General features: G+C 42.3%; 1 protein-coding gene and 1 long non-coding RNA gene across 7 annotated transcripts in view; one reads left to right on the top strand and one right to left on the bottom strand.

The window, feature by feature from the left end:
* The window catches only part of LOC105261377, a 116,076-nt gene that overhangs the window by 5,587 nt on the left and 83,040 nt on the right, over positions 1–27,449 (top strand). The window contains exon 3 of one of the 2 annotated variants that reach the window (XR_002151941.3): positions 20,479–20,614. The exons of the other annotated variant lie outside the window; for it this stretch is intronic. This is a non-coding gene — a long non-coding RNA (uncharacterized LOC105261377). Of the gene's footprint in view, positions 1–20,478; positions 20,615–27,449 lie in introns of those variants that run through there. 2 annotated transcript variants of the gene reach the window in all.
* Positions 21,992–27,449, bottom strand: part of NDUFAF6 (NADH:ubiquinone oxidoreductase complex assembly factor 6) — a 30,982-nt gene continuing 25,524 nt past the window's right edge. For all 5 annotated transcript variants that reach the window (XM_011291403.3, XM_019822914.2, XM_023248614.2 and 2 more), the window contains 2 exons: positions 24,903–24,959; positions 21,992–22,135 (listed from right to left, as the gene is read on the bottom strand). In XM_011291403.3, the coding sequence (XP_011289705.2) occupies positions 22,007–22,135; positions 24,903–24,959 (186 nt within the window). In that variant the 3' untranslated portion in view covers positions 21,992–22,006. The remainder of the gene's footprint in view (positions 22,136–24,902; positions 24,960–27,449) is intronic.

Below are 27,449 nucleotides of genomic sequence, written 5' to 3'. Positions count from 1 at the left end.
CTTCTTTCTGGTCACAGGTTGATCTTTCTCATGATGTAACATTAGGTAACAGTATCACTGAGGCCTCATTTGAAAATCAAATCCTTTAGGGGCACCTGGGTGGCTCAGTCGGTTAGGCGTCCGACTTTGGCTCAGGTCATGATCTCAAAGTTTGTGGGTTTGAGCCCCATGTTGGGCTCTGTGCTGACAGCTCAGAACCTGAAGCCTGCCTCAGATTCTGTGTTTCCCTCTCTCTCTCTTTGCCCCTCCCCTGCTCATGTTGTCTTTCTGTCTCTCTCTCTCTCAAAAATAAATAAACATTAAAAAAAAATTTTAATAAAATAAAATGGACTTCTTTAGAACCTGGGTGGCTTAGTCAGTTGAGCGTCCAACTCCTGATTTTGGCTCAGGTCATGATCCCAGGGTCGTGGGATTGAACCCAGTGTTGGGCTCCACGCTGAGCCCCTGAGCATGGAGCCTGCTTGGGATTCTCTCTCTCTCTCTGTCCTTCCCCCACTTACATGCACACTCATTCTCTCTCTCTCTCAAATAAAATCAGCAGCTCCTTTTATGACATGACAAGGTCATTTTCTAGGAGGTGTCAATCACTACCCTTGCTTAAAACTTTTAAAGAGTTGAAGTCTTTTTTTTTTTTTTTTAACATTTATTTTTGAGACAGAGAGAGACAGAGCATGAACAGGGGAGGGGCGGAGAGAGGGGGAGACACAGAATCCGAAACAGGCTCCAGACTCTGAGCTGTCAGCACCAAGCCCGACACGGGGCTCAAACTCACGGACCGCGAGATCGTGACCTGAGCCGAAGCCGGACGCTTAACCGACCGAGCCACCCAGGCGCCCCAAGAGTTGAAGTCTTTCTACTGCCTTCCAGGAGACCCCAGCAAGTGGCTCTCTTCTTTTATTGTTTTGATTTCACGTGGTTACCTTGCCCTGCTCACGCTATCACTGATTGTTTGTCAGAGATTCTCTTATGGTAATTGATTAAAAACAAAAACAAAAGACTAAAGCTACCAGTTAAAACCAAACGCTTTCTAAGCCCAAGTAACTAGAGAGGTAGGGATGCAGCTGTCCTCAGTCATGCTTGGAACCAAGAACTCCAGTCCTTCAAATCTCTCTTATGTTGGCTTCGTTCTTTCAGGCTGGCTGGCTGCACAAGACCCACAACCTGAATGGCTACATCCTTAATTTCCTCCAAAGAAGACAGAGGACCCTTCCTTACCAGAACCAATTAGAAAATTCTAGGGAAACACTGGTTCATTTACCCACCCCTGCCCCAAGAGATGCTTATGATTGACCTAGGAAGGAGAAAATCCCTCCTCAAAAGAAGGGGGTGCTAATCTAGGCTGATAATAAAGGTCTCTTTGGGGGCCTCAAAGAAATTAGTTTTATTTTCAAGCATTTTGAGGCTGTTTGGCCCTGGTGACCCCATAGCCTGAATTTTCCTGGACGGTTCCAATTTCATTTAATGTAAGTTTTCCTCAATAAAGATGATTTTTAAGTATATAACAATATGATTTTTGTACACTTTTGTACAAATTTCGTATGAATGAATGAACAAATCTGAAAATAATTTGTCAAATCTTATGTCCTTGGTTTAGAAAACCTGATGTATTATTGCTCTACTATAGAGCATACTAGAGAAATTAGCAGAAATCTCTGGATCTTCCTTCTGTCATATGAGTTCTTTCATTTGTCTGTCGACCCACTTGAATGGAATCCTTTTGACCTTGAATTCTGCTTGATGATCAACCAGGTCTGGGGTATTATGGACGTATCAACAATTGGTGAAGGATGTATTGAGAAATAATGTTTTGCACGTTAGACTCTTTGAGGTGTGGAGCCCTTTTTGTTGGTTGCCTGATAAACATCATTCCAGGTTCCTTTGAACGAGACTCCTTTGAGATTGTCAGGCACCTTGCAATGCCTACATCACGATTCCCCCTCTTTTGGCTTCAGACTAAACCTGAGGCTCTTGATCTAATGGCACTCTCTAATGGCCAAGGGTAATGAGATGGCTGGAAAGGATGACACTAAGGACAGGAGCTCGCGAGAAAGTAAAGGCACACAGGACAGAAAGAACCCACACCTGGGATTGGAGGATCACTATAAGAGTGAAAAGGAAGAGATGAGTCTGAGGGACACTGTGAAAGAAGAATCCATGGAACCTGCTGACTAAATGGATATACAGAGAGAAGAAGAGTGGGGAGTTGGAGATGGCTCAATAGTCTGGCTCTAGTCTGTGATAGCAGCAGAGGAAGTACTCAACCATTAATAGAAATGGGGAATTTGGACGGGGTGCCTGGGTGGCTGAGTCATTAAGCATCTGACTTTGGCTCAGGTCACAATCTCACAGTTCGTGAGTTCGAGTCCCACACTGAGTGAACACTAGCCGCACTTTGGGTGAGCCCCACTTTCTCTCTCTCCCCCCGCCTCTCTCTTTCTCAGCCCCTCCTGGGATTCTCTCTCTCTCTCTCTCTCTCTCTCTCTCTCTCTCTCTCTCTCTCTCTGCCCCTAGCTCACTTGCACCCTCTCTCTCTCAAAAACAAAACAAAACAAAAAAACAGGTCAAAGATCAACACAGTTAGGGGTCAGAGGGCACCAGAAAAGTCACACAAGTCAGTAACAAAAATCTTCTCAGGTTATCTTCACATACTTGTATGTAGCCCTGGCAATGTTTGAGACTAATTAGCTGGGACATAGCCTTTTCTTCCTTTTTTCTTTCTATTTTTTAACTTCTTATTATAGAGAACTTAAAAAATAAGCAAAAGTAGAAAGAATATAATGAGCACCCGTGTTCCCATCACCCAGCCTTGACAATGATGATATCATGGTCCATCTCGTTTTCTTCCAACCTGCACCCACTTCTCCCTGCACTGGTTTTGAAGCAAATTCCAGACATCATATCTTTCATAATAAATATTTCAGTATGAATTTCAAAAGATAAGGACTCTTTTTTAAGAAACATAAGCACAATACCATTATTATGCCTTACAAATTGAGTAATATATTATTAATATCAAGTCAGGTTCAAATTTCCATTAAAAAAAAAAAACCAGTTTATTTGAATCAGAATTCATTTTAGACTGTAGACTGGGATTGTTTGATAGGCTTTTAAGTCTCTTTTACTATGTGGATTCTCTCCCCCGCCCCCCATCTTCTCCCTTTATTTTTGAAGAAATGGAATTCTTTGCTCATAGAGTTTTCCATGCTCTTGGTGTGCTTTAACATGTTCCTCTGTCTCCTGTATGACCCAGAAATTGGAAGCCCTGATCAGATTCAGACCCATTTTTTATTTTAAATGTTACACAAAAGATGCCCAGAGAAGGTGTTAGAGAGAGCCATGGCTGTGGATGGAATCAGCAAGAAGGAGTGTAAGGAGAGGGCTCCGAGAAAGGGCAACATGGAAGGGGCAGGCAGAGAAAGAGACTCTCCTGGGCAGGAGAGGTGACAGAGCAGGTAGAGCAAGGCTGAAGTGGGATGGCCAGCTCACACCTGGGGGCTCTTCTGGGACCACGCTGGTGTCTGCACCTCGGAGCTGCCCATGGGAGCAGGGGCATTGCTCACCCCTCCTCGTCTTCCATAGAAAGCAGCCGGCTGGCTTCTCCTCTAGGGGCCCCACCTCTCTCCTCTTAGGGGCTCTGGCAGTCTGGGAGGAGAAAACAGGAGGAAACAGGGTCGTCCTCTAGAAGTACAGAAACACAGCCTGGGGTGCGTGTGCAAGACCATGCTTTTCCTCACTACTTGGGACTGGGCTCTTCTTCCGAGTGCCTCCTACCCACTGTCCTCACTGCCATGTACCGCTTTCTTGCTGCCTGTGAAGGTTATTTGTAGTCACCCTTGTTCTGGGGCCTTCCATGGTAGAACCTGTGGACACTCCATCCTGCAGCACAGGCCACTACTGGGCAGACACGCCTGGTCTCAGGCTGGTGGATCAAGACAGCGTGGTCACCTGTGTCCCGGTAATGCCCATTTGGCTGTTTTGCTCTGCCTTGCTGCAGAGCCAGGAGCATCAAGTTCTTTGTCTTGGAAAGTTCTGGCAAGAAGTTGGGCCCATCACAAAGGTCTCTCTTTAAAAGGAAATGCTGGTCAGGGCTTCTGAGCCCTAATAGTAGAAACCTGTGAGCTGAGAAGCACAGTCCACTGAGCTCCCCTTTTCCAACTGCCCAGACACTTCCAAAATCTCAGCATCAATCACAGCTTTATTTGGCATCGAAGGCCTCTGGCACAAGGTTAACTCAGTACTAACAGATACCCAATGGCTCTCAAAATGTACTATAAAATACAGATTACTATAAAGGATACCGTGGCTTCAACATGAAAATTAAGCTGTTTAGGGAGTGGGACAAAGGATAGTTCAGTTCTGATGAGGGTTGAGAGGGTTCTAGCAGGGGAAGCAGCCCTGGGCAGGTCCAGGTGGGGCTGCAAAGTGGGGGCAGCCCAGCAGGAAGGCCCTGGGTCTTAGCAAATGGCCAGGATGGGGAAGGCAGGACATATGCAAGGAAAGGAAACTATCATTTTATTGAGCATTGAGAAGGCGTTGTGCCAGTGCAGAGATTCATACAAAGATTAACTTCTGGGGAAGAGGGGTTAAAAATTGCTGAGGTGGAAACCAGCATCTTTTGTTACTCCTTTCCCTTGAAGATAAAACCAGTCTGTGCTGAATGAAAGAAGACTTGAAAAACGCGGATGTGAGGAGCAAGAAAACCCCTCGTGACTGGCACCAAACTCGCTGCCAATATAGCTCATTCCTCAGCCTCAAACAAGGCCCGGGCGTAAGGCTGGCATTAGTCACAGCTGGCTCTGAGGTGCCTCTGGGCTTTGCTGGAGCCAAGCCCAGGGACCAGGAAGGGCTTTAGCCCACTTCCCTTAAGATTCCCACAGGCCACCCAGTCACCACCTCTGAAAGTAGGAGGGATACCTCTCCACCAACCATCCAAACTCATTCCTGGCAGAAATTCTGCCAGGAACTACTTACAGCCAAATGGAGCCAGGCTGGCTATTTTTAGGACGGGAGCCATTTTCCCTGTGCCCACTGAACCGGATGCAGGACTCTTGAAGCCCTCGTGGAGAAGCTGCAAAGGCCGTTGGGTCTGCCTTGGTGAATGGCCAACCTCTTGAATTCCCCTGCAGGCCCAGAGCCTCCAGGACAACCTGTGGTGGTGTGCATGGGAGACTGTGATGCTGGCTGACTAATGGGGGCTCTGTGCTGGTGAAGTCTGCCTTAGGCTTTCAAATGACCGTAGGGTGCTAACGGACGCAAAGCAAGTTGGTTTTACTGACCACAGAGTGTAGATTTCACTTCTTTTTTTAAAAAATTTTTTAAAAAATGTTTTTATTTATTTTTGAGACAGAGAGAGACAGAGCATGAGCAGGGGAGGGGCACAGAGAGAGGGAGACCCAGAATCGGAAGCAGGCTCCAGGCTCTGAGCTGTCAGCACAGAGCCCGACGCGGGGCTCAAACTCACACACTGTGAGATCATGACCTGAGCCAAATCAGACGCTTAACCTCCTGAGCCACCCAGGCGCCCCTGTAGATTTCACTTCTAAGGGATCTGGATTATCACCAGTTTTGTTTCCCTGTAATAGAAATTGCTTTTTACTGCTTGTTGCTTTGTTATTTTCTCCCTCTGATTTAGACAAATAATATAGGGAGAGTGATTAGAGGGGGAAAAAGTCATGGGAAACATGCTTCCAAATCACAGACCTGAGAAAAGGAGAAGAGTGGGAGAGGCTTTTTCTGCTTTTAATTGCAGGTGAATTACACAGCAAAGTGCTATAGAAGCGAATTATGACACCAGAAATTCTCTGCCCAGCTCTGGTTGTTGATACATTTTAATCCTTAAGTGCGACATTAACAGTTTTAGTGTATCTTAATTACCTGCCATCTGGCCTATTTATTTTAAATATAGCTTCTGAATTCATGGATTTTTATGTGCTTTTTTTGTTTATATATAGATATGTGTATATATGTCTATATGTGTACATGTATATATATCTTTTTTTCATAATCTAAAGTAGAAACTCAGCACTTATTTTTAGAAGCTCATTCTTTGAAGTCGAAAGAGACAAAAATGTATTTCCTCTCTTAAAATTATTTGTTTGATAACCTGAAATCATTTAGGCATCCAAGATATAAAAGTCCAAGATTCAAACCTTAATGTCTGTAAGATACCAACAGATGAAATATAGCGACCCAGTTTTCTCTCAAAGTGAGATAGGTATGTATATGGATAGATTAAAATGGCCAGCATGCATGTAGCACTTACTAAGTGCCAGTGTTAACTCATTTAATCTTCACAACAGTTCTAGGAAGTAGGCACTATCATTACCCCATTTTATGGATGAAAACATTGAGGCACAGAGAGGTTAAGTAACTTGCTGGGGGTCAAACACTAGGACATGAAGGAGCCAGCGCATAAATTCAAGCTGCCTGGTTCTAGAGCCACGTTCTTGTTCTATATTAAGTGTCTCTCAAAAAAAAAAAAAAAAAGGCCCTCCCCTCCTTAGGATACAGAGGACCCTCAAGACACCTGCCTTGAACTGAGTCATTGTGTGGGTATGAGGTTCACGAGTTAAGGAGCTTCTGGGACAAGAATAAACAAGGTGGAGAGAAGTGAAGTCTGCCCCAGACACTGTGGCTGGTATGTGGCTGTGGCTGGACAGGTTTCAAAGTCATTGCGTAACATCAAGCACACACTAAACCGCTTTGAAGTATTTGTAAATAAAGTTCTTAGAAAAAAATATTTAATAATTCAAAGGAGTTTTAAATCACCAGCTATGTGAAAGCACATCTTTAAAGCAAACCATAGTATAAATAAATATAAGGTGGTAGCATTGGTCTTACGGAAATAACACAATTCTTACCCTCAGTAATTTTAGAATCTAATAAGTCATTGTGGTGATGCACACAAAAGTTTACGGGTTTGATTAGTATTGTTGAAATGGCATCTGGCTCCATAACTAAGTCCGTGACAAGTCCATGACTTGTTGCTCTTTGTTACACTCTGTATCTTCCTCTAGATTATAAGTTCCCCGAGAATGGCCACCTTACCTTGTTCCCTGCTCTAGAACAGTGGCTGCTACTTAGCAGGTGCCCAATAAATGAACACTGAAGAAAGGAGTGAGTGAGTGAGTGAGTGAATTTGCCAGTCTTGCTGAGGCCATGGACTTGGGTAAGCAATTTGAGGATGAGACTGCCATTGAAAGGACGGGGCCGAAGGAGGAGACGGAGAGCAAGCAGCAGGATAACGGTGACCCCAGAAAGTAGAGGTCCGTGAGAGCCAAGACCACGGGTACAGTTCAGGAAGTGGTGAGCAGCGTTAGGAAGCACCGCAGAAAGATTTAAAAGGGTGAGAATTGGGAAGACACTGTGGCTTTTGGTTTGGGGGCTGAAAAGAAAGGGTAGCCGCAGGAGAGAAATTGCAGTGGAATCCCATTTGCACGGGACTTAAGGAGCAATTGGGACGCTAGACAGGAAATTTGGCAGCGAATGGAAGGAAAAAGAGATGACAGCACTGGACATTTTCTTGTAAATGCAAGGACATTGTTAATTCACTAGAAAAGTGTCATGTTGTCACTTTGTTGCTGTCTCAAGTGGAGGCTCCCTCTCACTTGTCCTTTGTCCTAAGAGAACAAAAGGGGCCTTGAATTTCACAAGTGCCTAGTGATGCATCTGAGAGCCTGGGCTTTGGAATCAGAATGCCCTAGTTCAGATCTCCATTCTTCCTATTTACTAGCCAGCCTTGAGACCTGGGAGAGATTATTTAATTCCTTAAATTTTCTCATAGGTAAAGCGGCGATTCAGTCACTGAATGTTATGAAGCTCCTACCGTATGCCAGACACTATTCTGGCGGGGGAGGTTAGCATACCACGGGAAATAGGTCTCTGGACAATTCCAAAAACATGAAGCCAACTAATATTTTTAAATTATGTCTTGGCTTCCACTTCCAGGAAGATGGAGTTAGATGTGCTGTTTCCTAATGCTCCCACTAAGTACAAAAACCTTGGACATTATTCATAAGACATAAGAAGACTCTGAGGGTGCCTGGGTGGCTCAGTCGTTAAGCATCTGACTTCGACTCAGGTCATGATCTCACGGTTCAGTTCGTGAGTTCAAGTCCCACATTGGGTGAGCCCCATTTCTCTCTCTCTCTCTCTCTCTCTCTCTCTCTCTCTCTCTCTCTCTCTCTCCCCCTCCCCCTGCCACACCACCCTCTCCCTCTCTCTCTGCCCCTCACTTGCACCATCTCTCTCTATCTCTCTCTCTCAAAAAAAAGAGAAGACTCTGAAAGGTGGAGAGAAGACAACCAGACCAGAGACTGTGGGATCCAAGGCACAACCTGGCAATGAGTCCTCCGAGTTTTCTTTTAGCTTCATATACACAGACTTCTAGCTTTAAGAAGCTGGCAACCTAGAAGTGCCAACAGGAGCAAACAAAAACTCCCCAACACAGGCCTATTCTTTCTAAGCAGAAGTCCAGGAAAGGGGCAGCCTAACAAGACGAAAACCTTTTAGACAGTAACTACTTGCTCCAGCTAAAAACCACAGGAAGAACAGTGGCCCCACTCTCACCCACAGCAGCAAAAGGGGGATCAGGAGCCTAGACTTCCTGCTTCACCAAGCTATATCAAAGGGCTCCAACTGCAACACACACACACACACACACACACACACACACACTGAGGTGCTATCAGGGAAGGCCATAGACAGCTGGGACTTTTATCCTCACATGACAGTAACAAGGCCCCTGCCACCACAGTGTCAGTGGAGACCACATGGGGAATCTGAACTCCACCCACAGACAGCAGTAACAAGGGACTCCTCCCCCTCCCTGTTGGAGTGGTGTCAAAGGAGGCCTAGTGGAGAGTTAGGACTTTCGCCACTGCCCAGGGATAATTAGGCCACCTTCCTGTGGTGTCAGCGGTAACAAGGCACTTCTGCCCCTCCCAGCCAGGGTGGTATGTATGAGTGGATGCCCAGTGGGATCTAGAACTCCCATCGCTGCCCAGAAGTAACTAGGAGCCCCTAACAGTGTGAACTCAGGTCAAGTGGTGAATATGGACTCCTACCCCCCTCACCCCCACCCTCTCTGACCTTGGCAGTAGCAAGGCAGTGCTCCTCTCTTCCTCTGCCAGATTGGCATCAGAAAAGCCAGTTAAGGGGTGCTTGGGTGGCTCGGTTGGTTGGGCGCCCGACTTCGGCTCAGGTCATGATCTCACGGTCTATGGGTTCGAGCCCCGCGGCAGGCTGTATGCTGACAGCTCAGAGCCTGGAGCTGCTTCAGATTCTATGTCTCCCTTTCTCTCTTCCCCTGCTCTGCTCATGCTCTCTTTCTCTCTCTCAAAAATAAATAAACATTAAAAAAAAATTTTTTTAAGCCAGTTAAAACACAGGTTTAAGTAGGATCCAGACTCTCATAATATCCAAAATGCCTAACTTTTCAATTGAAAACCACTCATATACCAAATATTAGAAAACTCTCAGAAGAAAAAAAATCAATATATGCCAACACTAAAATGACAGAGATGTTAGAATTACCTGCCAAAGGTTCTAAAAAAGCCATCTTAAAAAGCCAATTACAGACATGCTTGGAACGTGAAAAAATTGAAAGTCTGAGTAAGGAAATATAGTCTCAGTACAGAAATAAGAAGATATAAAGAAGAACCAAATGGAAACTTAAGGACTAAAAAATACAGTAACTAAAGTTAACTCAGTGGTCGGGCTCAATAGCAGGATTCAGGGACCAGAGAAAAATAAAATCTATGAACTGGAATATACAGCAATAGAAATTGCCCAATATGAATAAGAAAGAAAACAGACTGGAAAGAAAAAAAAAAAAAGAGAAGAAAGGAAGGAAGAAAGGAAGAGAAGAAAGAAAAGAAGGAAAGAAAAGAAAAAAAACAACAACAACAGAGGCTCAGGGACCTGTGGGCCCATAACAAAAAAGTCTAATATTTGTGTCATCCAAATCCCAGTAGGAGAGGAAAAAGAGAGCAAAGCTGAAAAAATACTTGTAGAAATAATGGCTGAAAACTTTCCAAATTTGGCAAAAGACAGAAACCTACAGATTCAAGATGTAAGCAAATCAGAAACAGGATAAACCAAAGAAATCCATACCACGTCAAATTTCTCAAAACTGAATATAGTGTTTGTACTTCTATTTGTTTCAATATAATTTTATGCCTGCTGAGTATAATTAAATTTAGAGCTGATTTTTTAAAAAACTAAGACAAAAGAATCTTGAAAGCAGTCAGAAGCAATACCTTATACAAAACAAAAACAATTTGAAAGATAGCAGATTTCCCATCAGAAACCATGGAGGCCAGAAGGAAATGGTACAGTTTGCAAGTGCTGAAGTGAAAAAACTGACAACCCAGAATTCTATGTCCAGTGAAAATATCATTCAAGAATGCAGGGAGGGGTGCTTAAGTGGCTCAGTTGGTTAAGTATCTGTCTCTTGATCTCAGCTCACATCTTGATCTCAGGGTTGTGAGTTCAAGTCCTGCATTGAGCTCCACACTGGGCATGGAACCTACTTGGAAAGGAGAGGAAAGGAGAGGAAAGGAGAGGAAAGGAGAGGAAGAGAGAAATAAAGAGGGAAAATCAAGACATTATCAGCTGAAGAAAAACTAAATGAATTTGTCATCAGCAGACTTATCTTAAGAGAATGGCTAAAGGAAGTTCTCCAAACAAAAAGGAAATGAAAAAGGAAGGAGTCTCAGAATATCACAAAGAGAGAAAGAACAACAGAAAGTAAAAGTTATGAGTAAATACATTTCCTTCTCCTCTTATGCTTCTGAATTATGTTTAATGGTTAAAGCAAAAATTATAACACTGTCTCTTTTGCCTCTAAATGTATATAGAGGAAATATTTAAAAGCATTTATAAGCAGGGGAAGGCAAAAAGATGTAAAAGGATTTAAGCTATGAAGATTCCTCAAAAAATTAAAAATATAATACCCTATGATCTAGTAATTTTCCTAGTAGGTATTTACCTGAAGAAAACAAAAACACTAATTCAAAAAGACATATGAACTCCAGTGTTTATGGCAGCATTATTTACAATAGCCAAGATATGGAAGCAACCCAAGTATTTATCAATAGATGAATGGATAAGAAGATGTGGTATATACATACAATGGAGAACTAGCCATAAAAAGGATGAGATCTTGCCAGTTGCAACAACATGGATAGACCTAGATGGTATTATGCTAAATCAAATAAGACAGGACAAAGACAAATACCATACAGTTTCACTTCTGTGTGGAATCTAAAAAACAAAACAAACAGAAACAGAATCATAAATACAGAGAACAAACTGGTAGTTTCCAGAGGGGAAGGAGTTGGAGCCAGGGGGCAAAACAGGTGAAGGGGATTAAAGGTGCAAACTTCCAATTATAAAATAAATAAGTCACAGGGATGAAAGCTACAGCATAGGGAATATAGGCAATAATATTGTAATAACACTGTATGGTGACAGATGGTAACTACATTTATCCTGGTGAGCATAGCATAAAGTACAGAATTATCAAATCACTATGCTGTACACCTGAAACTAATATAACATTGTATATCAATTATACTTCAATAAATAAAAATAATTCAAAAATGTAAATAATCTAAATCCATCAATTGAAAGAGATTGGCAGAATGGATTAGAAAATATGACCCAACTGAATGCTGTCTACAAGAAACTCACTTAAATATAACAATATAGGTAGGTTGAAAGTAAAAAGATAGAAAAAAAAAATATGCAAACATTAATCAAAAGAAAACAGGAGTGGCTATTATAATATCAATAAAGTACACTTCAGAGTGAAGAAATTTACCAGTGATAGGCATATTATGTAGTGACTAAAGGATTAAATCCACCAAGGAGATATAGCAATCTTAAATATGATGGAGGCACCAAACAGCTACAAAATATGTAAAGCGAAAGGTAATAGAATGAAAAGGAGAAGTAGACAAATCCACAGTTATAGGTGGAGAATCCAACATGCCTCTCTCTACAGCTGACAGAACAGCTAGACAGGATCAGCAAGGTTATAAAACATCATCAAGTAACAGGATTTAATTGACGTTTGTGGAACACTTCACCCAACAACAGCAAAATACATAGTCTTTTCAGTTGCCCATTGAATATATGCCAAGATAGGGTCATGACCAAAGCTCACAATTTTAAAAAGTCCATTAATCAGACCTATTGGCCCTTTAAATATTTAGATATACACATTGTGTTTATATTGGAGTTAGTTCATCAAAAGCAAAGATTTAAAATAAAATTTATTTCACTTTCATTATGAATTGATACTGACTGAATCTTATCTGCCACAACCGATAACTCCTTTCTTCCTCTCCCAAATAGGGGGCAGCAACCCAAGACAGGGGAGGCACTCTAAGAAAACCAAAATGATGAAAATCTGGATTTCCAAAGATGTTTCCACATTCACAGATGTTTTAAAAAATGATTGGCCAAAATGTTGCTCTACTGGAAGCTCCCCTATTTAGCCTAACTTCTCTTTCCTAATACTAGGTACATTCAACATCTATAGGCAATTTCCTACCTTAACTAAAGTGCATGTACAGTGGCTATGATGAAAGTTTGTCATTTATCTCTGTGCGTGCAAACAGACTCATAAGCACACACTTGGTCCCCACTGTCATATAGCAGCAAGATGACGGTTGTGCCTTTTAACTCAGCAAAGGATATGGCACATATATCTCATTCCTTCAGGCTCTCAGCCCCTCAGTTGGCCAGGCTATTGTGGTTATGAGTGACAGAAATTCAACTCTCAAACTTGCATAAGCAAAAGGGAAGAATTTGCTGGAAGGCTCATAAAACCAAACTGTTGGCATGACAAGGGGTGCTGTGGCACCATAGATATCCTTGCTTCCCCAGCCCCTAACAGAGCATCCAGTTTGCTGAGTGACTAACAAATCTTTTTTTTTTTTTCAAACTCCCTGGGCAACTCATTCCAGGTGTAGACAATGAGGAGTTGGAACCACTGGATGTACTCAGTGATGTGCACGAAGAAATTGCTGATGTTCACAATCAGAATTAAGAGGTCTATCCCTAAGATAGGGTCACACTTAACATTTAACCACATTCTCTTCTCCCTAGTGTGGTTTCCTTGGTTCAGGGAAGATAAAACTCCCACCAGGAAGTGCCATGTCAACGTAAATAGTGATTTAAGTTGCTACCACATATCTAATGAGTTATATCCCAGAAATGTCACTGGGAAAAAAACAAACTAAACAAAAAAACCTCCCATCTGGGGAGTTTGCATCAAGATTGAAAAATTTAAAAATCAAGACAAGGACACTTCTCCTTTCTCCCTTGAACAAAGAGGGAAAAAGATGGAGGAAGAGCCAGATGCTTTTTTTTTTTTTTTCCATTTAATTACGGGAGAAAATTTACCAGCGACAAGAAAGTGCCCTTTGCCCCAGAAAACAACCTCTCCATGCGCTGGGCATTCTGGACAACTGCAGAACCAGGCCCAGGCCTCTCAGTGGACTGCTCCGTGGTCAGGACAAGAGAGCAGCCTTTCCGGGAAGCAGTCATCCCTCAGATCCATGCCTGCCTCAATTTCCTCTTCCTTCTTGCTTCTCCATCCTCCTAGGTGTATTTTCTAGGAACATCCCATGAGCCAGGACCACTGTAGCTGCACTGGCGATTAGTTGCAATAGTAAGTCTTCCTCTGGCGGGAGCAAAATAAGTGTCTTTCACCTCCAGTTCTCACCAGGACCCAGCTGGGTTTTTCCTTCAGAGCCCACACATTGTAGGCACATACTGGTGTAATTTTGCCTCTGACATTCAGGCAACACAAGTGTCATCTATTGCTCACCACCACCCCCCCCCCCCCCGCCGCCACCACACACACACAGAGGCCTGCTCATGAAAAAGCTGGAGAGAGTAAGAACTCGTGCCCCCAGAACTAGTTTAAAAGGTGAGCTGAACAACTGGGCGGGGTCTCCATCTATATGAGACACTAAACATCACAGAAATAACAGATCCCACAAGCATCTCCTCACATAACCAGTAATGGAAACTGGTCCCACTCCCACAGAAAGAGACGATGCCTTGAGTGGGGAAAATGGTCCTCATGGGCACCAGCTCCATCCACACTAAATGAATCATGAAATTTTACTTAAGTGAACATTCGTTTGGATAGAGCTAAATTATTGTTAATCTGTCTCACATTCCTTGGTCAAGCCCGGCACCCAGCATGCCACTTCTCTTACAATGGCTCACCCCTGAGCTAACTCGTCAGGAAACAAAATGAAAATCCTGTTTTACTTTGTACCTGTCCAAAACCATAAGAAAAAAAGAAAACAGTCAAGGAGATTTAGAACTGTGTAATGTGTTGAGAGTGACTGCCCAATTCTCAAAGCATCTTTTATTTTTAACAAAGTTAGAGCATTCCTTTAAAAAGTGACCTCCTCGGGGCGCCTGGGTGGCGCAGTCGGTTAAGCGTCCGACTTCAGCCAGGTCACGATCTCGCGGTCCGTGAGTTCGAGCCCCGCGTCAGGCTCTGGGCTGATGGCTCAGAGCCTGGAGCCTGTTTCCGATTCTGTGTCTCCCTCTCTCTCTGCCCCTCCTCCGTTCATGCTCTGTCTCTGTCCCAAAAATAAATAAACGTTGAAAAAAAAAATTTTTAAAAATAAATAAATAAATAAAAATAAAAAGTGACTTCCTCGGGGCACCTGGGTGGCGCAGTCGGTTAAGCGTCCGACTTCAGCCAGGTCACGATCTCGCGGTCCGTGAGTTCGAGCCCCACGTCAGGCTCTGGGCTGATGGCTCGGAGCCTGGAGCCTGGAGCCTGCTTCCGATTCTATGTCTCCCTCTCTCTCTGCCCCTCCCCCCTTCATGCTCTGTCTCTCTCTGTCCCAAAAATAAATAAATGTTAAAAAAATAAAATAAAATAAAAATAAAAGTGACCTCCTCTAAATTATTTAAATTACCCTTCAGATTCAACTTGGATATTGAGTATATGCTTAGCATGGCTGATGGCATTGGTTCAATCGGGCAACTGTCTGTAGATCCACATTTCACATCTTGCCTCAAATTCATTTCATGTGGTTTAAAATGTGAAAATATCAAAACACAAAAATATTAAAAGAAATTGTTTTAAAAATACGGAAAGAAATTGAAAGGCAAATGAAACTGTATGGAGAAGTGATAGAAGTATAGAAATCCTGTGTTCCATTCTAGCCTGGAAATCTTACAAATATTGACAAAGGCTATTATGCTGGCTTTTCAAGGAACATCCCATGGGATGTCCTATACCACTTTATTTGGTTATTAAAGGAAAGGTTGAAGGGCACCTGGGTGTCTCAGTTGGGTGAGCATCCAACTCTTTTTTTTTTTTTTAGTTTATTTAGTTTGAAAGAGAGCATAAGTGGGGTAGGGGCAGAGAGAAAGGGAGAGAGAGAATCCCAAGCAGGTTCTGCACTCACAGTGCCCATGCAGGGCTCGAACTCATGAACCACCAAAATCAAGAGTTGGACGCTCAACTGACTGAGCCACCCAGGTGCCCCAGAATGTCCAACTCTTGATTTAGGCTCAGGTCATGATCCCAGGGTTGTGGGATCTGAGCCCTTCATTGGGCTCCACGCTGTGTGGAGCTTGCTTAACATCCTCTCTCTCTCACTCTGTCTCTCTCTCTCTCCCCTGCTCACTCTCTCTTTCTAAAATAAAAATTTAAAGGGCACCTGGGTGGCTCAGTCAGTTGAGCATCCGACTTCAGCTCAGGTCATGATCTTGCAGCTCATGGGTTTGAGCCCCACATCAGGCTTGCTGCTGTCATCCTGTCACTCTGTCTCCCTCTCTCTGCCCCTCCCCCACTGGTGCTCTCTCAAAAAATAAATATTTAAAAAAATAAAAAGATAAAAATGTTAAAAAGAAAGCTTTTTATTTTTTTTTTTAAATTTTTTTCAACGTTTATTTATTTTTGGGACAGAGAGAGACAGAGCATGAACGGGAGGGGCAGAGAGAGAGGGAGACACAGAATCGGAAACAGGCTCCAGGCTCTGAGCCATCAGCCCAGAGCCTGACGCGGGGCTCGAACTCCCGGACCGCGAGATCGTGACCTGGCTGAAGTCGGACGCTTAACCGACTGCGCCACCCAGGCGCCCCAAAGAAAGCTTTTTAAAAAAAGGGAAGGTTGACCTCAGGAGGCGGAGGGCCCTAGGTGCAACTTAGATTATCATTGCAAAATAAGAAAGAAAACATACTGCCACTAATGTTCTGTAGAATAAAAATTAAGAATATTTTTCTAATATCTTTTTACACTATATTACTTTACATTGTATTACTAAACTAAAATGCAGACTAAAAACAACACACAGAAGATACCGATTTTGTATATTTTGTATGCCAAGGAAGAAGTTGGAAGAACATAGACCAAAATGTTAATGGTAGTCATCTCTTACCTGGTAAAATTATAGTTGAATTTAAAAATATTTTTCCTTTATATTTTTGTATTTATTTTTTTCCCAATATTTCTGCAGTGAACACACGTACATTACTTGTGTAAAAAAACAAACACATTAGTTACCAAAAAAAAAAAAAAAAAAAAATCTCAGGGGGGAAAAAATCTGTCTCAGGAAAGAGTACATTATACATTCTTCCAAACCAGGACTAAAACAGATTTCTAACAGCCATATAGAGGAGCTCACAAGGAATGGAGGAAGTGTCTTTATGTTCATTCATTGAAATGAGAACTTTCTCAACTCGTTCGTCAACCTACAAGATTAATATAGGATAAAACCACTGCAGCAAGGAATTAATATAAGAGGGTGAAATAGCTCCTCAAATCGTTAACGTCGACTTCCTAAAAAATCTTTGTAGCACCCGTAAAAGAGATCCTGTGGTTCTAACTTGCTGTCTGAGAAATTCAACCTGTAGGCCTGTGTTTTAAACACACGGGATATTATTATATAACTAAGCAGCTGGGAAGATTAATCGTGATTAAAAATAAAAAGGGAAAGTGCACAGTACACCAAACAGGACCGTTTAATGAGAAAAGGGTGACTCAGAGGAAAACAGTATTTGTACAGGTAATCAAAGGTCCCCTCAGACTTATCAACTAAGAATAAAGACACTGTATCTCATATTTGACTCAAAGGTACTCCTTATCCAAGAAATGATTACACCAGTAATACTGCAAATAATATCCGTGTGCATATACACAAAATACATGTATTATGACCATTTGCGAAGTATTTATTTTCAAATTTCATGCCCGTTCTTAAAATCCAGACACCTGAGTGTGTCTGTGATTTCTTTATCTTTCCTTCCTCACTCACACCCTGCTTTGCATGGTGCCCAACAGCCTTGTTTCTTGAACGCCATTGTGTACCACACAGCAGCCACGCCCTTGACACGCACCCCCAGTTCGGCCTGCACATACGAGCCCCATCGTGTTCACATCCCCTCAGCGCCCATCAACCCTATGCCACAGCATGTTCATTCAGATACAAAGGTGCATGGAGTGGCACCAGGGTTTATGGGAGGTTCTGGGGACACAGAGATGAATAAAACATTGTCTTGCACTCAGAGAACTTTGAGCGAGGGACAGATGCACCAACAACAGTTACCATATGGTTGGGGGAGAAAGTGGGCCTGCTTGTGAAGCCAGCCTCAGATTGGCGTTCCCTTGTTATTAATCCACCACCCACAAATTCTCCAGCAAGCACGACTGCTTAGAGAGCAGGCAAGTAACACCGACACAGGAGTCGGGCTGGGTGGGAGACCCCTGTCCTGGGGCCTGAGGCCGGATGCAGAGTACACATTCTGCCCAAAGGCATTCAGTGTCTTGTTCTTTTTCAGAGGCCCTGCCTGCCGGCCTCATTTGGTTCGGGATGCTGGTGTGTGACTTCTGTATATTACGGACACGTCATTTAATGTTTATTTAGAACATCTAAGTCATTGTTCCAGGCACTTTACGTGTATTAATTCATTCACTCCTCGTAACAACTGTTGAGATAGATATAATTTTGCCCATTTTATAAATGGAGCAACTGAGACGCTGGAGTTCATGTAACTCGCTGCAGTTACACAGCTATCAGGGTGGTGGACCTGGGTTTTGAACCCAGGCAGTCCACACTCTTATAAGAAGCCCACACTCTTATAAGAAGTGCTTGAAAACACCATACTGCTCTGTATCTACACTTTTATTTTATTTTATTTTTTTTTTTTAATTTTTTTTTTTAACGTTTATTTATTTTTGAGACAGAGAGAGACAGAGCATGAACAGGGGAGGGGCAGAGAGAGAGGGAGACACAGAATCCGAAACAGGCTCCAGGCTCTGAGCTGTCAGCACAGAGCCTGATGCGGGGCTCGAACTCACAGACCGTGAGATCATGACCTGAGCCGAAGTCGGACGCTCAACCGACCGAGCCACCCAGGCGCCCCTGTATCTACACTTTTAAAATGTCTTTACTCAGCTTATACTACAGATGAGTTACATATTTAATGTGCCAAAATCCCTTTTATTGAACAAACCCCTTTACCTGGTATATACCGATTTGATGGAAAAATTCACATCCATCTATCCATCTATCCATTGTTCCATAAATGTAATGACATTCCCTGCTTATCACCCTCTTTCTGATCTGAAGGGTCTGAATTTTTTAGAAATACCTTTTTATTTTTTTTTAAATTTTTTTTTCAACGTTTTTTATTTATTTTGGGGACAGAGAGAGACAGAGCATGAACGGGGGAGGGGCAGAGAGAGAGAGAGACACAGAATCGGAAACAGGCTCCAGGCTCCGAGCCATCAGCCCAGAGCCCGACGCGGGGCTCGAACTCACGGACCGCGAGATCGTGACCTGGCTGAAGTCGGACGCTTAATTGACTGCGCCACCCAGGTGCCCCTTAGAAATACCTTTTTAGGTAGCCAAGAAATATGTTTCTCAGAGGAGAAAGCAGGCCTTGTTGAAGTGCCAGTTACTTAATGGATTCTTCCCTCACTCCCCAGCTCCTCCCCCCTCCTTCCAACCCACTGCCATTACCCTTCTCAATTCTGGGTGTTAGTGGTTTCTTGCTCAGTCCTCCTTACAGGTACAAACAGGATAATGTTTTGTTTTCAATAAGTGTTTACAACTTTGTGGATCTTTCTGGACAAGGTTATTAGGCCAGTGTCTTCAGAGAAATCCTATTTATAAGAGCTAAAACAGATCCAAGGGCACGTAGGGATTTGGTGAAACAGGCAAAATATAAACTCACAACTCTTTGATCTCCATTCAGAATGTCTCACTGGACCAGAGGATGTGGCCACATTTTATTCACAGACTTTTCTGAGAACTCTGGACATTACATTCTGTTCTTTTTTACTTAAGTTAAAGCCAAAATATTGGGTCTTCACACAGGCTATCCGTTTTGCCTCCTGGCCTTTGTTCCCACTGCCACCTCAGCCAGGACCTCCCTACAGCTACACCCCTCCCCAAACTCTGGGCCCTACCCAACCTTCCTGACACTGTCACATGCTGCCTTCTCTGGGAGACCTTTTTGACCTCCAAAGTGGCGACGTGTCTCTCCTGTATAGACCCCATGGCCAGCACTTAGTATCTATTCCAGTTGCCTATTTATTTCTCTCACCTAATTTGTAGTTGGAATTTATGTAACCGTACTGTTTAACCTAATCTGTACCTAAAATACATACAATAATACTCCTTTTTGAAAAAGTCGTGCCCTGGAGCTTTTAAACTTGGCCGTTTATTTTACAGTCTCAAGAATGGTAAAAATACATGGGTTGTGGGCTTTGGCAATGAACTAATGTGGGTTTGACATCCAGCTCTAGTTATAATGGCTATGTGACCTCGAACTGAACATCTCTGAGGCAGTTTTATCCTTTGGAAAATAAATACAGAGAAGTAACTCTGTGAAGATTAATGCATAATGGTACAGAGCTTTCATTTGTCCAAATTCGGGCTCGGCTGAGTGTTAGCTGCTGTTACGTTTCTCAAGAGTAATTTAATTTTGTCAAAAGGAGACATTTAATCAAAAAGAGAGGAAGAGTCCTGCCAGTTGAGTGGGAACTACTCAGAATGTATTTTATGACGATGTGCAACTTTACCTACATTGAGATTAATCTGTAATTTATACTTAACATTGGTCATCTGTTGCTCTCCACCTGTTCAATACCAAAATACATCTTACGTGGTTTGAAAACGTATCGGACTCCTTTACAATGCTCTAATAAAAAAAAAATCCCAGAAATTTGAAAAGTGAAAAACAGTGTTGGCACCATCTAAGGGAGTGTCTTTTCTGCCATGAAGTTAATAGTACGGTAAATGTCACTGAGTAAGACCCCACTTTAATCTCCAGGAGACTGCAAACTTGAGTTCATCCAAATTTCTAAGCATCAAATTTAAAATGGCTTAGAGAGTATTTTGAAATTATTTACCTAATAGTAAATTGGTTTCTGAGCCAATAAGGAATCCAGTAATCCACTTGCGTGTTTAAACCCTTCTTTTTAAGACCCTTAGACAGGAACCAAGATGCTTAGTAGACGATTGCTGCCAGATTTGACTTGGGAAGACCCACAGGCAATGCTTCCTAACAAAGAATGTCTCTGATGAACTCTTCAGCTCTGGGCCATTCCGAATCCCAAGAGGAACGTGTCCCATTTCCTTGTACTAGCCACTTGTAGATAAGCTAAAAGGCTCTAAAGTCACAGAATCAAACTATAAGGATATAACTTCAGCATCACTGTCAAGAGTATACTCACACATACAACCACCTTGCATGTTCACACAGACACACACTTGTTATTCTCTACGTACTCTATATCAGAAGCCATTCTGGGTGCTGTGGGACCCCACGATGAATAAAACAATGTAGTCTTGCCCTCAAGCAGCTCTCGGTTTGAGTTTTTTTTGCAAAAATGTAGTATTTTAAGCCATCACTGATTCACAATGGAAGTAGGCACTAATTCCAACCGAAGGTTTAGAGATGAGATGGAGGGACGGAACACCAGAGGTGTGAGTGGGCAGGAGACAGGACCACTGAAAGGGCGGGGAAAGGAAACCGTGGCATAACCCTGGCCTTGCAGTCAGAGACTCAGAGTCCAGATCTTCCAATGACCAGCAAGTGCACACAACTACGTTTTTTGTAGTTTGTATATATTTTATGATTAATATTTTTTAATTACACCCCAAAAATCCTTAGTTCTTTTTCAAAATCAAATGAGAACATGGATGAAAGTATACAGCCAGAGCTTATAAGCTTAGTAAGCTTAGCTAGTATACTAGTTTTTAAAAATGTAGTATCCCCTTTATGAATGCTCAATACAATTTTGGTAATATACTTTACATTAATACACATTTTGTTAATGAAGTTTTGGTCATAACGCTGAGGGACAGACTGTAAAGCAGCGGGGTTAAAAAAAAACAGTGAAACTTTCAAGTCAGCTTTTTAAAGTCAAATTAGGGTTCTAGCTCTTGACAGCCAGCTAGCTTACCTTAAAGAAGTTCTTTTATCATGGTAAATTTTCACAGAGTCGTAAGGACGAAATGTTAGGGAGATAAAGCCCTCACGATAGTGATTGACACTCCTCGAATATTAACTTCGCTCTTCATGACCCCCAGCTGTACTGGCCCCTCGGGTTGTGGCTGCTCCACAGGCAAGCTGGGTGCTCCTTGAGCCCCTGTGCTCTTCTCCAGCGGTGAGGCAGGGAGGAGACGTTAACTCTCCTGCCCCCTGGTGGCTGAACACGGCCTGCAGCATCAGTATAGCTCAAACCACACTCCCTCCTGGGGGATCCCACCTGACAGAGCACAGCAGACACCGACACTGTCTGGGCTGCTGGTGACAGCCCTGGTGCCTGTGGCAGAGCCTGGGCAGTGTTGTGGCACTCTGGTCCCCCAGAAACATCTCATCAAGCCCTGTGAGCTGCACACACCCATCCTAAAAATTCTTAAGTAAACATCTCCTGTTATTTGTAAACAAGAACCGTAACTAGTATACTTCTGTAAAACTAATAAAAGATCAGTGCCATAAAATTATTTTAATATCTTTTTCTCCATGACTGAACATACAAAGATAATGGTAGCAGTGTATTCTTCTGCTGTAAAGATGGGTGGAATATGTCAAAATCCACCTGTCGAATTTTCTTTAAATAGTCCTCCAGGGCAACCTGGAAAAGGAGAATAATGGTCATTAGATCATAGAATAATTAAGTTTTTAAAAGAAAATGGGGCCCCTGGGTGGCTCTGATGCTCATTGGTTAAGCATCAGACTTCAGCTCAGTCATGACCTCATGCTCTGTGAGCTGAAGCCCCGTGTCAGGTTCTGTGCTGACAGCCCGGAGTCTGAAGCCTGCTTTGGGTTCTGTGTCTCCCTCTCTCTCTGTTCCTCCCTGGCTCACACTCTGTCTCTCGCTCTCAAAAGTAAATAAAGATTAAAAAAAATTAAAAGAACAAAAAAAAGATCATGACCTGAGCTGAAACCCAAGAGTCAGATGCTTAACCAAGTGAGCCACCCAGATGCCCCAAAGGCATCTTCTAAGAAGTTTCTATTAGGCCAGTAAAACAGGATCAAAGAGCTAGTACTAGAAACACCAAGCCAATTCTGATCATAATTTATACGGTTATGGCAGAAATGTGTAAAAAATTAGAGAAATTACTGTTTGTCAGGTCTTATTACTAGATTCTGTAGAAAACAAAAGGGGTGTTTCCGTCAAGGGCAGTGAATGCCATCACTCCACCCCACTCCCACAGAAATGAGGAGCTCAAGTTGTTCATTTATAAACTTATTTTGTGGAAAAATTTAATGGGTCTCCATGTTCTTGCTAGAAAACAATTTGCAACCTGGGAGAACCATCACAGTTCCCTATAAATATCACCCCATGCCTCCCCTGTCACATAAAACTCGATACAGCTTTCATGAGGATTGAGGAACAGGATGGAACACAGTGCTCTTTATTTTATGGTTTTCAGTTATTTTTATTAATCTGTACCTTTTAATCTTATTTCAATAAAATTTATTTTATTAAATATTTATTTATTTAACAGAGAATCCACTTGGTTTTGCACAAACTCCTAAGAGGCACCTCTTGCCCTCTAGGTCCACATGCACAGCTCCCCCTAATGTCTGCAGTACACCCTGCGTGATCCAACAGAGATCCTGCTGTGGATTCTCTGGACTATGAGCCAAAAGACAACAAGAAGGATTGTATTTTCTCCCAGACTTTTTTTCTATACACTTAAAGACAGATGAGGATACGTACAAACTCAGCATCTACTTTTTAAACCCTAAACTTGTATATAACAGGAGATATGTGCATGAATGTGCACAGCTGCTTTGTGTTATATTAGCAAAAAACCTGGAAACAATCTAGAAGGTCTCTGACCAAAAAAAAAAAAAAAAAAAGGTATACTATTCACAAAATGAAATATACTGCAGTGAAATGCGTGTACTATAGCTAGATGAAGTAATATGGATGAGTGTGTGTGTGTGTGTGTGTGTGTGTGTGTGCGCGCGCGTGTGACCTAGAAGACATAAACAGGTATGATCCATTTTTATAAAGCTCAAAAATAAAACTAAACAATGTATTGTTTAGGAATATATAAAATGGGGAAAAGCCTTTGTGGAATAGAAGAAAGAGGTTAATAAATTCAAAATTCAGGATAGCTACTTGGAGGAGGCAGGCAGAGGCAGGGGGATGAGATGGGGGAAAACACATGAGTGGGATTTAATGGTGACATTCTAGCTCCTGGATTGAGTGGTGAGTTCATGGGTATTTGTGATGTTAGGCTTTATAACACATGCATACATATATAGATATATCAGATTCATTTGTAGCATTAAAATTTTAAAAAGAGGAATGCCTGGGTGGTTCAGTCAGTTGAGCATCTGACCGGCTCAGGTCATGATCTCACGGTTCATGAGTTCAAGCCCCACATCAGGCTCACTGCTATCAGCTCCTCTGTCTCCCCCTCTTTGTGCCCCTTCCTGCTCATGTGCGCTCTCTCTCTCTCTCTCTCTCTCTCTCTCTCTCTCAAAAAAAAAAAAAAATGAAAAAAATGAAAAAAAAATTTTAAAGAGAAGGAAAGAAAAAAACTTTGAAGATATTTTGATGTACTTTCACATGCTGTCTTTTTTTTTTTAGAAAAAAGAGCTCACATTATTCATAATGTTCTGTAACATTAAGTCATAGTTAATATTTTATGATCAACTTTCCATCTCTAAGAATTCTATGTTCATTTTTAATAGTTTATAATATCCAATTTAAGGAATAGTTAATGAAGTCAAGGTACAAACATATGATAGAATATTATATAGCCATTAAATATTGTAGTTACAAATATATTTAATGATGTGGCTAGACGCTTGATAAGTAAGACAATGACATGTAAAGTGTGATTTCAACTATATACAGAAATTCATTAAAAAAAAAAAAAGAACAGAATAAATACTGGTTATGTCTGGGTCCCAGAATGATAGGTGATTGTTATTTTCTTTTATTATTTTTATATTGTCTAAGTCTCCATTCTGAGAATTTAGTTTTTACAACTAGGAGAAGATTCCATTAAATACAGGTGAAACGTGACCTCATAATTAGAGCTCAACTGGACATTCACAAATTAGGATTTGGTTCAAAGGGAAAGTCTGGCTAGTGGTGTGTGTGTGTGTGTGTGTGTGTGTGCGCGCGCACACACACACACACACACATACCTGTATAGACCTATGGAGTCTGGCGACTCCACTCACCCGCCTCTGCAAACTACAGGCATGACCGTAATCAAAAGCTGAATGTAACTCACAAAACCCACCATTAAGGGAGGGAAGCAAACACAAAGACTCCAAACTAAAGAACTTCATTGGGAACTTTATAAAACAGAAAAAGAGATCGTACACATCTGCTTCAGTAATTAACCAGCCTTCTCTGTTAATCCACTTACCGTCTGAAGAAAAGCAGGAAATGCTTTCACAGGAACACTTTTGTGGAAGGACCTAGCCTACAAAGGAAGACAAAAGGAAACCGGTTTCAAACATAAATATTTCTGGAGATAAACACTCTCCCTCTGAAAGTGAACACAAAGCAATACCAGAAGTTTAACAACACAGCTAGGGCTTCTCTGAAAGGTCAGAAAATAGCTCTCCTGCCAATTAAAATTAATCTCCTAAGCCTAAAAGACTCCGGAAAAGGTACTTTAGTAAGAATCTCATTCTTTCTTACGGATTGGCTTTGGCCTTTTCCAGCTGCCTAATAACACCCACAACTTTGGCCCTCCAGCTCTGTGGTGAGGGGTGAGTGAGGAAATACTTGCATTAAGAAGTCCCTGCACCTCCCTAGCTTCGATCGTCAGTATCTTCTGGTTACATGAATGTAAGAGCCTCCTAACTGATCTTCCTGCCTGGTTCTCGACCTTTAATTCAGTTTACACAGGCTGCCAAATGAATTATTTTACTTGCTGTTTAACATTTTTTAAAATTTATTTTAATTTTTACTTTCTTTAACTTAACCCCTTGATACACCAAGTCTTATCTCTTCATTTTGGAATCCCAGGGCTTCTACATCTTGGCTCCAACCTCTTCTATCCCACCTGACTCCCTACTACCCTGGACCACGAAGCCCTGATCCACTCACGCTGATGCCCATCATCCTGCGCTCACCAAGCTCACTGTTGTCTGCGGGTCTTCATTTACATGGTCAGATACTGCCTCTACCTCCTGACATCTTAACCCCCTGCACTCTGGTCTTACCCTCAACCATCTACTAAAATTGCTCTTTTCAAGATCACCCAAAATTTACTAACCGCCATACCCATCTTTTCAACCTCTCTGTAGCATGCAAAACTTTAATATTCCCCTTTCTTAGAATTTTCTCCTCCTTTGGTTTCCAAGACACTGACTCTCAGTGCACGTACTTCTTTGGCCATTAGTTCCTTTCCCTTCTTCTTAGTAACTGGCCCTTTTTTCCCTTCTACCTGAGAAGTGGAGGTGGGCCTTGGGTCCTGCCCTTGGTCCTCATGTCTAGATGTACTTTCTCCTCGGGCAACACCACCCACACTTAGAACTTTAACCAGAGGCTTTCTATGTGGATGACTCCCCAATATTTATCTCCAGTTCTGACCTCCCTTCAAAGTCCCAATCCTGCAGTCTTCAATAGCCCATCTCCCTAGGTGGCCTCAAATCCCCTTAAATTCAGAGATGTCCAACAGCTGGCCCAGAGGCTCCTGGTTAGCACCAGCACACCGCTGCTTTTCACAGTAGTCTCTGAACGGCACCATCATCACCTAAACCTGAACTCTGTGCAGCCTTTCCTCTTCCCGATCCTGCTACCACCCAATCCGTCAAGTCTAGTTGATTCCTCCTCTGTTGTGTGTGTGTATAAATCTATATAAACATATCTAAACATTTACCCTAAGTCAGACCTTCTTTCTCTCTCTCCTAAATAAGCCTCCTAACTGATCTCCCACCCCCCAAATTCGTCTCAAACACTGCTGGCCAGGTTCTCTAATGTGCAACACTACTGTCACTGCTCTACTTGATGGTGGCGATGATGAAGGGAGCCCACTCACATGTCACTTATGATATGCCAGGCATGGTTATAAAGTCTTACACACATTAACTCATTTATCCAAATCACAGCTCTTTGAGTTCAGCCCTAATATGACCCTCTTTCCCAGAGGAGGAAAGTGAGGCGCAGAGGTGAAGATCATGTGATTAGGAAATGGCAGAGCTAGGACTGAAAGTCAGATTCTGGTTCCAGAGTCTGCACTGTCATCCACTGTGCTCCAGTGCCTCTCAAATCTTCCCGAACTCTATTATCTTCCTTCGGTCCACCCTTCCAAGCCTGTGTTCCAGGATCCTATTTCACATAACCTACAAACCAGTAGTTTTCAAACCTGGTGTTTAAAATCATTTGGAAATTTTAATTCCTGGCCCCATCCCAGGTTTACTGTATCACCAGGGGGTAAGGCCTGGGAATCTGTATTTTTCAGATGCCTTAAGTGTCCATCAACTGGACTAGTCAGGTTCCAACTCAGGGCATTCCTGCATTTATGATTCCGTTGTATTCTCAGACCTTATCTAAAACTCTGCTAGTTTTAAGTGATTTCTCATCTAAAGTTCCATGTATTTTACCTATACCTCCATTGTGGTAGAGAACTATGCTTCAGAAAATTCAGAAAAAGATTAATATAGAATCTTGGCCCTCAAAAAGCTTACAATCTGATTACCTACTTAATATTTCACAGAAATTTACTGAGTGCCTGTAATGTACCACGCACTTTAGATGTTGAAGAATGCAGCATAGAACCAAAGTCACTTACATTCTGTGTCAGGCAGTGAGAAGTGCGAGGCCAGGTAAAGGGACTGAGGGGATGGAAAAGGAGTCTGTTACTTTAGATAAGGTAGCCAGGAAGAATCTTTCTGATAAGGTGATATTTGATGCTGCCTATGAGGTTGGGAGTGGAGGAGTTGGGGGTGAAGAACATCTTCCA

The sequence above is a fragment of the Felis catus genome, chromosome F2 (genome assembly GCF_018350175.1).
Source record: "Felis catus isolate Fca126 chromosome F2, F.catus_Fca126_mat1.0, whole genome shotgun sequence".
Classification (NCBI taxonomy): domain Eukaryota; kingdom Metazoa; phylum Chordata; class Mammalia; order Carnivora; family Felidae; genus Felis; species Felis catus.
The sequence above is the reverse complement of the archived record's forward strand: the minus strand, read 5'-3'. Positions and strand labels throughout refer to the sequence as shown.